We start from the raw sequence: 14,150 nt of genomic DNA on the forward strand, positions 1-14,150 counted from the left end.
TGGACATGTTGTGAGGAGAGACCGGTCCTTGGAGAAGGACATCATGCTTGGGAGGGTGGAGGGACAGCACAGGAGGGGAAGGCTCTCTATGAGGTGGATTGATTCAGTAACTGGGGTAATTGGGATGAGAGTGTCAGAGACAGTGTGACTGGCACAGGACAGAGCAGAGTTTAGGGCTATTGTACATAGGGTCGCTATGAGTCGCAAGCGACTTGACCGCACATTAAAACAACAACATCTGACGGACAAGCATTCTACAGAAAAGAGTATATGAAAGACATTTACCAGTTAGAAAGACCAATATTCCGTGTTGCTGCCCATCCAGCTACATGTTTGGTTGGTTTGGGGGTTTGTTTTGTTTCTTTTGTTTTGTTTGTTTGTTTGTTTGTTTGTTTTTTAAATCCACCCTTTCCCTACTCCACCACCAACCCTTCCTACTTTTGCTTACAATATTCAACACCCGTCTCCCATTGACCAGCCCCTGATGTGATGTCCTAAGTCTCAAGCAATCAGGATTTCTCTGATTCTGACCATATCATGCTGCTGTCAGTCTCTTATGACGCGGTCAGTATGACTTCAATTTAAAGTTCTTAAGTACAACTGTCATATACAGCTTCTTTTCCTGGAAGATCTTGAGGCAAAGTCCTCTTAAAATTCTACTCCAGGATTGTCTTCTTGTGGGTTAATACCACTTGTCTTCTGTTTGCAGTCTGGTGCTGATGCAAGCAGATGGCTTCCCAGGAGAGAGAATGTGTCCTCCAGGACCAGTGTATAACTTTTGTTTCTTGGCTGAAGATTCGCTAGAGAAGCTCAAACTCAGCAGTGAAAACCAGGTCTGGTGCTGATTGTGGGACAGACCACCAACTACTCATAAACAAATTCAAGCTGAACTTGAGTAAAATTAAGTCCAAGGGAATCTAAGATTTGACCTTAAGTCTGTCACACTCGAATTTCAAAACCATCTCAGGAACAACTGTGAGGCCTTGAGCACCAATGAGTGTAGACCAAATGAGCTCTGGAAGGATATCAAGGAAATCATCCATGAAGAATGCAAAAGATCATTACAAAGGTTGAAAAAGAAGACCAAGACGGATGTCAGATGAGACTCTGAGTATTGCATTAAAGCGATGAGAAATCACAATTAAAGGAAGAAATCAAAGAGATGAGTAGAAAATTTCAAAAGGCACCTCAGGACGGCAAAGCAAGATACTATAATGAAGTGTGCAGAGAGCTGGAGTCAGAAAACCAAAAGGTCCGGACTCGCTCAGCGTTTCTTAAGCTGAAAGAATTGAAAAACAAATTCAAGCCACAGGTGGCAATTCTTAAAGATAGTTTGGGTAGAAGTTGAATGATCGAGGAAGTATCAAAAGAAGATGGAAGGAGTACACAGAGTCACTGTATCAGAAGGAATTGGTTGACACAGAGGAATTTCATGAAATAACATGTGAGCAAAACCCTATGGTGATGAAAGAGGAAGTTCATGTTGCTGTGAAGGAATTGGCAAAAAACAAGGCTCCAGGAGTTGAAAGACTACCAATTGATTTATTTCAACAAACAGACACTGCCCTGGATTTGCTCACTAAATTGTGCCAGGAAATCTGGAGGACAGCCAGCTGGCCAACTGACTGTAAAAGATCAATATTTGTTCCCATTCCAAAGAAAGGTGACCCGACAGAGTGTGGAAATTAGCAAACAATATCATTGATATCACATGCAAACAAGATTCTGCTGAAAATTATCCAAAAACATTTGGAACAATATGTCAACAGAGAACTGTCAGATGTGCAGGCTGGATTTAGAGAAGGTCGTGATACTAGGGATATTATAGGTAATGTTGGATGGATCTTGGCAGAAAGCAGAGAACACCAGAAAAATGTCTATCTGTGCTTCATTGACTATGCAAAGGCTTTTGACTGCGTGGATCACAACAAGCTGTGGCTGACTCGGAGAAGAATGGGAATCCCAGAACATTTAACTGTGCTAATGCGAAACCTATACTTGGACCAAGAGGCAGTCTTCAGAACAGAGCAAGGAGACACTACATGGTTCAAAATCAAGAAGGGGGTCTGTCAGGGATGTATTCTCTCTCCATATCTTTTCAATCTGTATGTAGAACAGATCATCCGTGATGCTGGGCTGTATGAAGAGGAATGTGGCATCAGGATTGGTGGAAGAATCATAAAGAACCTGCGTTATGCAGATGACAGAACTCTGCTTGCTGAAACAGAGGAGGACCTGAAGCGCTTGCTGCAGAAGGTTAAGGACTGCAGTCTTCAATACAGATTGAAGCTCAATATCAAGAAAACAAAGATTGTCACCACTGGGCCAATTGGCAGCATCAGTATGGAGATTGAGATGGTTAACAGCTTTCATTTACTTGGTTCCACAGTCAACACTCTTGATAACAGCAATTAAGAAATCAAGAGATGAATCACATTGGGAAAGTCAGCTGTGAGGGACCTCTCAAGAGTACTGAAGTGCAATGACATCAGGCTGGAGACTAAGGTGTCCCTGATCCGAGCTATAGTCTTAGCAATTACGTGCTATGCATCAGAGAGTTGGACAATGAATAGGTATGATAGAAAGAGAATTGACGCCTTTGAGTTGTGGTGCTGGAGAAGAGTGTTGAATATACCATGAACTCCTAGGAGAACAAACAGGTTTGTCCTGGAGAAGGTGAAGCCAGAATGTTCCCTGGAGTCAAGGATTCTGAAGCTTTGTCTGACATACTTTGGTCATGCTGCAAGGAGGGACTGGTCCTTGGTGAGGGACATCATGTTTGGCAGAGTGGAGGGGGGGTGAAGGAGAGGAAGACCTTCGATGAGATGGATCGATTCTGTGAGTGGAGTGGTGGGAATGAATGTGTTTGAGACAGCAAGGTTAGCACAGTATTGAATGGCATTTAGGGCTCTTGTACATAGGGCCGCTATGAGTTGCAAGCGAATCGATGACACATAACAACAACAACAACAATCTACAGAACATCATTAATATCACACACAAGTAAAATCCCACTGAAGATTATCCAAAAATTACTGGAACAGTACATTGATAGGGAATTACCAGAAATACAAGCTGGGTTTAGAAGAGATTGTGGCACTGGAAACATTTCCAATGTCAGATGGATCTTAGATGAAAGCAAAGAGTACCAGAAGACTGTTTATCCGTGTTTCATTGACTATGAAAAGGTATTTGACTGTGGATAACAACCAATTGTGGCATCTTGAGAAAAATGGGAATCCCAGAAAACTTAATTGTATTTATATGAAATGTATACTCAGAAAGCAATCCTCAGAACAGAGCAAGGAAATACTGCATGGTACAAAATCAGGAAAGGAGTATGTCAGTTATGCACCCTGTCTAAATACCTTTTCCATCTATATGCAGGACAGATTATTGAGTCGGATAGAGTTTATGAGGGGCAATGTTGCATCAGGATTGGAGGAAACACATCAACAACCCAAATAATGCAGATGATACAACCTTGCATTCTGAAACTGAGGAGGACCTGAAAGTGCTTGTTGTAGAAGTTCAAGTACTGTAGTCTTCAAGATCAAGAAGACAATGATTCGTCCATTGGGCCAACTGGTAGGACCATGACAGACGGAGAAGAGATTGAGGTCGTTAACAATTACAGTTTGCTTGGGTCGACAATCAACACTCTTGGCATATGATGTCAGAAAATCAAAAGATGAATTGCACTGGGAAAATCTGCTGTCAAGGACCTACGATATTAGTCTATAGACTAAGGTGTGCCTGATCCAGGTTATGGTCTTTATAATTACTTGCTATGCATCAGAGAGCTGGACAATTACTAAGGATGACAGAAGAATTGATGCCTTTGAGTTGTGGTGCTGGAAAAGAGTCTTAAACATTCCACGGATCGCCAAGAAAAAAAAAAGGCCTGTCTTGTAGAGGGTGAAACCAAGTTTCTCCTTGGAGGCAAGAAATTTTTTTTTTTCCGGTTTTAATCTAGTTTTCTGTTATGTTGAGTTTTGTGGTTTTTCTTTTTTAATTTTATACTGGTTTATTCACAAAGTTCTAATATATTGTTTTTTACATCAGATCTTCCTCATTTCCTTCACCCCACCCCTCACCCATCAAATTTTATGACCCTATGATTACCGCCCCAGGCCATCCTCATCACTCATCTCTCTGCTTCCACCCCCCTCCTGCCTTGTATCCTCATACTCATTCTACAACAATGGTTTTATACAGTATTTGTCTTTATGGGATTGAGTTAGTTCACTCAGCATAATGTTCTCCAGTCCCTCCCAAGCTAGGTAGTAGTTTATAAAGTCATTGCTCCCATGTGCTGTGTAGTATTTCATTGTGTGAATGTTTCATATCTCAATCCATTCGATTGTGGTTGGATATATGGCCTCTTTCCATGTTCTTGTGATGGTGAATAATGCTGCTATGAACACTGGTTTACAAGTATCCCTTTGTGCTTCAGTTCTCATTTTCTCAGTGTATATTCCAAGCAGTGGAATAGCTGAGTCATCTGGAATTTCTAGTTCAGATTTTTGAGGAAGTAATAAACTGCCTTCAAGAGTGTTGTACCATTTTACAATTCCACCAACAATGTATAAGAATGCCTTCTTCTCTAACATTTATTGCTTGTTTCCCTGTTAAACTTAGCCACTGCTACTGGAGTGAGATGGTATCCCATTGTGGTTTTGACTTGCATCTCTCTTATTGCCAATTTCACACTTTGGCTATGTCAGACCTTGGTAAAGTAAGCATAATCTGAAAAGGAGAGGGTCAGTAAAGGAAGGGAGGATCCTCAATGAGATAGATCCTCAATGACACTGACTGTAACGATGACTTCAAGTGTGGCAGAGATGATGAGGACAGGGCAGGGTTCTGCTTTTCATGGGCAGGGTTGCTGTGAGTCATAGTTGACTCAATAGAGCCTAATCATAACTATAAACATGTCCCTGTAGTGAGCACAAGGAAGGTCTGGTGATCTAGTAAGATGGCAAGGACCTACAGTAAGGGTGCTACACTTAGTAAGGTGATAAGGAGCTACAATTTGAATCTACCAGCTGCTTTTCAAGAGAAAGATAGGAAATCTCCTCTTATAACTTCTAAAAACCTGCTGGAAGGTCAGCTAAGAGTACTTTCAACTGGATGGTACATAATACCAATAAGTTGGTATTACAAACAAGCTCTGTTTTTGAAGCATTTTGCTGGTATAGAATATTTTTATTAATTTTCTGGTATAGATAGCAAAATTTTTAAATGTCTTTTCTAGCAGACTTGATGAGTAAATTATAATGTTCCTCTCCTTTTTTCAGCAGCAATTTTTCTTGTTCACTATGTGGGTTAATGTCATCTTGTCCCCACTCAATCAGTGTGTTGGAATGTGGGCAGTGGATGAAGCAACTTGAGATGACTCAGTACTAGCAAGTATGAATTAAAGTAAAAGCTCTTTGTCAGTTTCATAATATCCTTTAACCCAATTACAAAAGTGCCAAAAAGGAGGGGAAAGATCTAGTTTTCAAAACCGTATTTCAAAATACAAAACAAAAATGGTATCCTAAATTCAGAATTTAATGAATAAGTACATTAGAAAAAATTAAATTATACTTGCTTTAATAAAAAGAATTTAAAAGTCTTCTACTTTAGAGTACTCAAATATTTACAGGTAAGTATTATATGAAAGATACCAGAAAATGGCAACGTCAAAGGCAATATTTGCATTAATGATGTCAGTATGCCCATCAAAATTCCATCTTAACATTTCTATTATTAAAAAATTCATCTGAACATAAAAGAACACATACACTCATGTGATGAAAACACATCTAAGTAGCTAAATGTAAGGATTAAGACTTCTTACCCCATATTTACATTGGCGAGATGTTGCTCCATACTGGAAACGACATTGCTCATCTGCATCGTACACCTGACCTGGGGCCACAGCTGGATAAAGAAAGTCACGCTTGGGAGGCTCATTATCAAGGCAAGTACCGCGGCCTGAACTGTTCAACATAAAGGATCAAAGGAAATTAGGTACTTTATGGACTTTCAATCACAGTTATGAAACCATGCGTTGAGTTATTTTAAAGACTTGATGCACTGATAAACAATATGGTCTAACAATAAATGACTATATGGAAAAAATAAAATGCCTTTACAGAAATTTGAGTAACATTTCCAAATAATTTAGGGTTGTTGTTTTTTTTTAACCAGCACTAAGACACAATAAAAGCATCTCGGACATCAATCTTAAAATGTCATGTTGGCCTTTAAAGCATTGATTTAAGCTAATTTCTCAAGGAATCAAAACAGAATTTCATATTCTCTAAGCCTCTTGTTTGTTTTTACTGAAAATATATCCACATCTGGTAGTAAAATTAAAAACATGAAATGCTGAAAGTGAAAAAAGAAACAGCAACAACAAAAAAAAGTGGTTGTAGTACTTAAAGACCAAAACTTCCACCTTGGGCAGAGAGATACGTGCTGTGGGAAGAAATGGGCATACATGCTTTAAATATATCAATAATAAACAGACTGAAAGACTGTTGAGGCCAAGATCCAAAGTTCTCTCAAGTATATTAGAAGTGTTTAGTCTCTCAAAAATTTCATATTTCATGTAGGGTCATCAGAGTTGGAAAGAGAATGCTCTCTCTTAAATTCTGCTTTTCAAAGTATGCTGGTACTCAAACATAATATTTTAATTCAATGGAACAAATAACATAAAGATTGCCAAAAGCCAGACAGAATACCTTCATTTAAAGAGCTTTATACTTTGCTAAATTTAATTGTTCATTTTTATTTAGTCAGTGTGCATAAAATAGGACAGATGCTTTTTTAGTTTCATTTCACATGTGAGCAAGCTAGAATTTTTAAAGAATTCCTGTGCCAACATTTAAAAAATTTTTCCAACATTCCTGTGAATAGTGCCAGCACTTGTGTGTGTGTGTGTTTTTTCTAAATCTTTTCCATTCACTTTGCCAAAGGAAAATAATTTCACAAGTAGAAGTTCCTCAACTGTTATTTTGGATAATATAAATTTTCATTTATACATAAGTAAGAAGGAATCATGTATATTATGACATTTCAAATGAATTTTATATTTTATCATATTCCTATAAGTTGATATTTTATATAAAAATATAAAACACAGAAAAAGTTAGTACCTTCTAAAAACTGACTAGACTATTTCTAAGGTGATTAACTAAAAAACCCAATTAATAAAATATTGTCTTTATAACCTTTCCCTTTCCTTTGTCTCTCCTGATTGTTTAACAAATAAAAAATTTCAAATGGAATATTAAATACGATGTTGATACAGATTTATTTTACTATGGGCTGTCATAATTATTTCACCTGTCTTTGTTAAAGTTATCAAAGTAATTGAGAAAAAACCCTTTTTACCTGTCTATCAAATTTCCTGACAAAACACTTTTATTTCCTGCTTATTGTGCTTAATATTTTAATTAAGCAATCTTCTAGTAAAAATAGCAGTTTTTATATGCTATTTATAACATAAGTATAAATGTTTTTATAGGAGGAATAAAATATATAATGAAATAACATGTCAAGTATGATTAGAAATCAACAGAAAAGTTTAAAATTGTGTACTGAAGTAGTAAAAGGCTCTATAGGCAAAAACTATTCACCAATACAATGGCAAAAATGTTAAAGCAATAAAAAATAACAATGGCAAAAAAAATGAAGGATAAATACACCTAATTACATCTGTTCAGAGTGTACTAAAAGTTGTTGCTGTTATGTGCCATCGATTCGCTTGCGACTCATAGCGGCCCTATGTACAAGAGCTCTCAATGCTGTTCTATCCTGTGCCTAACAAGCCATCTCAAACGCACTCATTCCCACTGCTTCAGTCACAGAAACGATCCATCTCATCGAAGGTCTTCCTCTCCTTTGCCGCCCCTCCACTCTGCCAAACATGATGTCCCTCTCCAAGGACCAGTTCCTCCTTGCAACATACCCAAAGTATGTCAGACGAAGCTTCAGAATCCTTGACTCCAAGGAGCATTCTGGGTTTACCCTCTCCAGGTCAAACCTGTTTGTTCTCCTAGCAGTCCATAATACATTCAACACTCTTCTCCAGCACCACAGCTCAAAGGCATTATTTCTATATCATCCCTATCCACTGTCTAACTCTCTGATGCATAGCACGTAATTGCAAAGACTATAGCCCGGATCAGGCGCACCTTAGTATCCAGCCTGATGTCGTTGCTCTTCAGTACTCTTGAGAGGTCCCTCACAGCTGACTTTCCCAATGCAATTCATCTCTTAATTTCCTGACTGCTGTTACCAAGAGTGTTGATTGTGAAGCCAAGCAAACGAAAACTGTTAACTATCTCAATCTCTTCACCATCCATACTGATGCTGCCAATTGGCCCAGTGGTGAGAATCTTTGTTATCTTTATGTTGAACTTCAATCCGTATAGAAGACTGCAGTCCTTAACCTTCTGCAGCAAGCGTTTCAGGTCCTCCTGGGTTTCAGCAAGCAGGGTTGTGTCATCTGCATAATGCAGGTTGTTTATGATTCTTCCACCAATCGTGATGCCACATTCCTCTTCGTAAAGCCCAGCATCTCGGATGATCTGTTCTACATACAGATTGAATAGGTATGGAGACAGAATACATCCCTGACAGACCCCTTTCTTGATTTTGAACCATGTAGTGTCTCCTTGCTCTGTTCTGAAGACTGCCTCTTGGTCCAAGTATAGGTTTTGCATTGTTGTTGTTGTTGTTGTTGTTGTTGTTGTTGTTGTTGTTATGTGCCGTCGAGTCGCCTGTGACTCATAGCGACCCTTAGCACAGTTAAATGTTCTGGGATTCCCATTCTTCTCAGAGTCAGCCACAGCTTGTTGTGATCCACACAGTCAAAAGCCTTTGCATAGTCAATGAAGCACAGATAGACATTCTTCTGGTGTTCTCTGCTTTCTGCCAAGATTCATCCAACATTACCTATAATATGCCTAGTACCACAACCTCCTCTAAATCCAGCCTGCACATCTGACAGTTCTCTGTTGACATATTGTTCCAAATGTTTTTGGATAATTTTCAGCAGCATCTTGCTTGCATGTGATATCAATGATGTTGTTTGCTAATTTCCACACTCTGCTGGGTCACCTTTCTTTGAAATGGGAACAAAATAGATCTTTTCCAGTCAGTCGGACAGCTGGCTGTCCTCCAGATTTCTTGGCACAACTTAGGGAGCACATCCAGGGCAGTGTCTGTTTGTTGAAATATGTCAATTGGTATGCCGTCAACTACTGGAGCTTTGCTTTTTGCCAACTCCTTCAGAGCAATTTGAACTTCCTCCTTCATCACGATATGCTCTTGCTCATATGTCATTTCATAAAATTCTTCTGCGTCAGCTAATTCTTTCTGATACAGTGACTCAGTGTCCATCTTGTTTTCCATCTTTTTTTGATACTTCCTGGATCATTTAACATTCTACCCAAAGTATCCTTAAGTATTGCCACCCGTGGCTTTAATTTGGTTTTCAGCTCCTTCAGCTTAAGAAATGCTGAGTGAGTTCAGCCCTTTTGATTTTCTGACTCCAGCTCTCTGCACATTTCATTACAGTATCTTGCTTTGTCGTCCTGGGCTGCCTTTTAAAATTTTTTGTTCAGCTCTTTGATTTCTTGGTTTCTTCCTTTAGCTTTGGCTTCTCGGTGCTCTAATGCAATATTCAGAGTCTCATCTGACATCCATCTTCATCTTTTCTACATTTAATTATGTGTACTATAATTAAGAGTATTAAGGGTACCATGGACTGCTAGAAAGCAAACAGATTCATCATGGAAGGAGTTAAACCAGGCGGCTCCTTGGAGGCAAGGATTCTGAAGCTCCATCTAACATACTTTGGACATGTTGTAAGGAGAGACCAGTCCTTGGAGAAGGACATCATGCTTGGGAGGGTGGAGGGACAGAGCAGGAGGGGAAGGCCCTTTATGAGGTGGATTGATTCAGTTACTAGGGTAATCAGGATGGGTGCATCGGAGACAGGGCAATTGGCACAGGACAGAGCAGAGTTTAGGGCTGCTGTACATAGGGTCGCTATAAATTGCAAGCAAATCGATGGCACATAACAAGAACAACAACAACATAATTAAGTTTATAGAAAGGGAGCTCTCGTGGTCTAGTGGTAAGAAGCTGCACTGCAATGCCTAACGCATGCGGTTCGAGGCCACCAGCTGATCCATGGGAGAAAGATGGGCAATCCCTGGCAGAGGGTCAGCTATGGGTAAATTCTGACTTGACTATGCAATAACAAACAGCAATCTAAAAATTAGAAGAACTAATAAGACTTCAAAGGAGAATATAAGGATAGATACCCTGAGAAATAAAGTCAAATATGAAGTCAGTTGACCAACTGCAAGGATCTTCACACGACCAAGAACACTATGCAATGTAGTCACCTCTGGTCAAAACACTTCTGAATGAGTTTATCCCAAAAGTGTCTTTCCTTTTTAGATATTGAAAGGATCTACAGCTTTGTATCACTGGAGTCTAATTAAATAATGACAAAGTTTATTCTCTTTTGTAAATGCATTTTTATAATAGAATAGAACATTATATGAAATAAAGCACAAGCAAAAACCTTTATGGACTTCAAGAAATACATTTTGACATATTCACACAAATTATCAATGCATGAAGTCAAGGTTCTTACCTAAAGTTACTCAACTCAACTAATCATCGAGTCAGAACTGACACCTAGCTGACCCGACATTGGGTTTTAAAGGTTGTAAATACCATGTAGAAAGAATTCCCATCTTTTCTCAAGTAGCCACTGGTGGATTTGAGCCTCCTGACATGGTTGGTCATTGGGTTAGTAGCACAATACCCTAAAAACTATGCCAACAGAGATCCCCTACCTACTATTATTGGCTCCAGGAAAGTAAGTGTGGAGATAATTGTGGGGCCATACTGAACTGTTTCTATAGTTGAGGTAAAAACAAAAGTGTGGGAATAATTGTAGGGCCAAAATGATCTATTTCTACATTTGGAGTACAAACAAATCCGCCAATAATGGTATCTGACATCATACAGTAAGATCTCAATGTACTGTCTTGGTCAAGAATTTTATATATTTTGATTTATTAATTTATGATTAAACAACACATTTAAAAATAATCTCATTAATATTGTCATCTACCTCTGTGTTTCAAATAAATAAAATATAGAGAACCCAATTAACTCTTAAAACCTTCTGTATATTTTCATAATTCTGAAACATCAATGAACATAAAATACAGATAGAGGTATAGCGGGTATATGACATAAATATATATTTAATCCTACAAGTGATATGTCTTACTGGTTAAATTCCAAAACGTTCAATCCCAATCACAAAACCCATCAATTCCTAGTTAACTATTATTATAATTTTCCAGCTTTTCTTAATAGTTTTAAATCCTTAATAGTTATCTGACTATTTGGGGACTCTTAAAATAGAATTATTCTGTAGACTTTCTTTTTTAACTTTATCCTTTCACTCATCATTGTTAAGGTGAGATTCAGTCATGCTGACATGAGTAGTTGTAAGCCTGCTTCATCTTACTGTTTTTAACATGGCTACACAAAAACTAAAAAAAACAAACATCCTGAAAAACATTCCAACCTGGCATCTCACCCAGCAACTCCACTCCTATGCAAGGTTGCTGTTGTTAGGTGCCATTCAGCTGGCTCTAACTCATAGCAATCCCACGTACTAAAGAACAAACACAACAAAACTAGATGTATATTTGTGACATTTAAAAGCAGAGTTTAAGAAACTTGTATACCAATGTTCATTGTGGCACAATGTGGCTACACCTATATGCCTATCAACAGGCGAAAGGATAAGCAAAATGTGGTATAGGTGTACAACGGACACCACTAGTATGAGAAATGGGGTCTTAATACATGTTACATTATGGATGAAGCTTGAAGATATTAAGTCAAATGAAATAAGTTAATCACAAAGGATAGATATGGCATTACCTTACATAAATAGATAAGAGATAAGAACAGCCAAATGCATTGAGATTAAAGTTGCTAATAGTTACAGGGCAGGAAGTAGGAGGAAAGGAAGTAATTGATGGTGATGGAAAAATAGGATTGATTAAGGGACAGGATGAGGTCAATTATTGTAATTGCTGTTAATAAATTTCACAGCTATAAAATGTTGGATTGATCAAAGTTGAATTATGTGTTTATAATCATGGCATTTAAACCATTATGAAATAAAAATTTTATTTAAATACAAAGACAGGACCTACTGAGGCTGCTTATGTACAGCCAAATACCTAATGGTATTGGTTCCTTGGTTTGGAAGTTTAGGGTGATGGTTTAATAGCATAGTCCAGTTAATGGACCTAATAATAATATGTTTAGTTACTATTCTATGCCCTAGTTTGCTGCAAAGTGTGTAAAGTATATATCTTGCAAATAGCTATCAAAGATATTTCAATGGATTTATATTAACAAAAAAGTAGAGAGAAAAAGAGTGTCAGTGACAGAAGGACAAGAAACGTGTGGTCAAATGCTTCCAAGAACCACTGCCTTCTCTGCAATGAGACCAGAACTACTGGACCAAAAATTCCATAGAAGGATCATGATCAAAAGGGAGGAAATGCAGAACAAAATTTCAAATTCTTATGGATTCCAGAGACTTTTTGTAGCCAAAGAGACCAAATCAAGCTCTGAAACTACTGTTCTGACAATCTTTAAAGCTCAAATAAAAATATTCCTTGATGTTTTGTTAAAATAAAAAAAATATTTTTGTTCAAACAGTGAACATTGTTTTCCTTTAGCATTATGCTCTCTCGCTCTCTCTTTTTAATTACACTCATTTAAGAACAAAGTGACAACAGTAACTTAAAATATTAATTAATAACGTCCAGGAGCAGTGAGTTTATGCTCATTGGGGAGGAACAACTCAGGAAGATGAAATGACTTAACAACTTGAAGAATGCAGTTCTATCACTGAATTACACAGGTAGAAATTGTTAAAGTAGTGTATCTTCCTTCCATGTATATTCTCTGGAAGAAGAAAATATAATAAATTAAGACTATACTATATGTATATGTTATTTTGTTTCCAATTTCCAGAAATTACTCTGAAATGAACATTTGGTATATGCTTCCTGTTATGACTAAATAAAGGCTTTACCTTCTTTGAAAAATAATATTGGTTTTTTTCTTGTAATTTTAATTGTTTGCTTTTGAGAAAATGGAATGATGGGTGTTTTTTCTTTAATCTGAGGTTCAAACTAATGGAGACACAAACAGTCCTTAGAATGTTGGGCTTAGTGTTATTTCTGTTAATATTATAAATTTTCTTATCAAATAACACTTTACACATAGATATTTTATGTCTAGGTGTCACAAACAAATTTTTCCACTCATAAAACATGAACACAGCTAATTAATAAATAAAATGAAGTATATTATTGGTAACTTTCATATACAAGCTGTTACTATAATTGCCATTGTTAAGCAAAGATACACTTGTCCAGATCAGAACTGCTTACATAGAAAGTAGAACTTTGATTATGTATGTAAGCCTCTGCCTTGGAGTAGATACTACCTCAGCAATTCTACAGGACAGAGTTTAACTGCCCCATAGTTTCCAAGCCTGTTATTTTTATGGAAGGGAGCCCTGGTGGCCTAGCAGTAGAAACTATGCTGTAATCCCAAAGGCACATGGTTTGGATCCACAAGACAAAGATGGGCAATCACCTCCCTTGTGATTTATTTCTTCTAAAATCCAGTAGAGGGTCAACTATGGGTTGGTTCGAGATTGATGATACCCAACAGCAACAACAATATGGAAGCCAACTAGCACATCTTTCTTTGTTGAAATGGCTGGTGAGTTTGACCTACCAAACTTATGGTTAAAAATCAAATACTTTGACCACTGTCCCACCAGAGTTCCTTGATAACTGATTCCCTAGTATTTCATGACTGAAACCCTAACGTCAGTTAATAGCTAAAACAATATAGAGAAGTTATCAAATATCTAGAGTCTATGTTTGTTTATGCTTCAGGACCAGACAAAAAAAGGTGTAATAAGAATATGCATTTGCCTTGATAATTAAATTATTAGCAAATCAAGTGATATTTATATTTCTACAAATTCCACCAGAATGATCTGAAAAATATATATTCTA

The 14,150-nt window shown here is 37.5% G+C and overlaps 1 protein-coding gene across 1 annotated transcript in view; it reads right to left on the bottom strand.

The window, feature by feature from the left end:
- ADAMTS6 (ADAM metallopeptidase with thrombospondin type 1 motif, 6) overlaps window positions 1–14,150 on the bottom strand; it is a 509,355-nt gene that overhangs the window by 250,321 nt on the left and 244,884 nt on the right. Inside the window, exon 10 of the mRNA XM_006899365.1 lies at window positions 5,846–5,987. Coding sequence (XP_006899427.1) covers window positions 5,846–5,987 — 142 coding nt within the window. The remainder of the gene's footprint in view (window positions 1–5,845; window positions 5,988–14,150) is intronic.

This window comes from Elephantulus edwardii, unplaced genomic scaffold (genome assembly GCF_000299155.1).
Source record: "Elephantulus edwardii isolate Elephantulus edwardi_28Jun2011 unplaced genomic scaffold, EleEdw1.0 scaffold00254, whole genome shotgun sequence".
Lineage (NCBI taxonomy): Eukaryota > Metazoa > Chordata > Mammalia > Macroscelidea > Macroscelididae > Elephantulus > Elephantulus edwardii.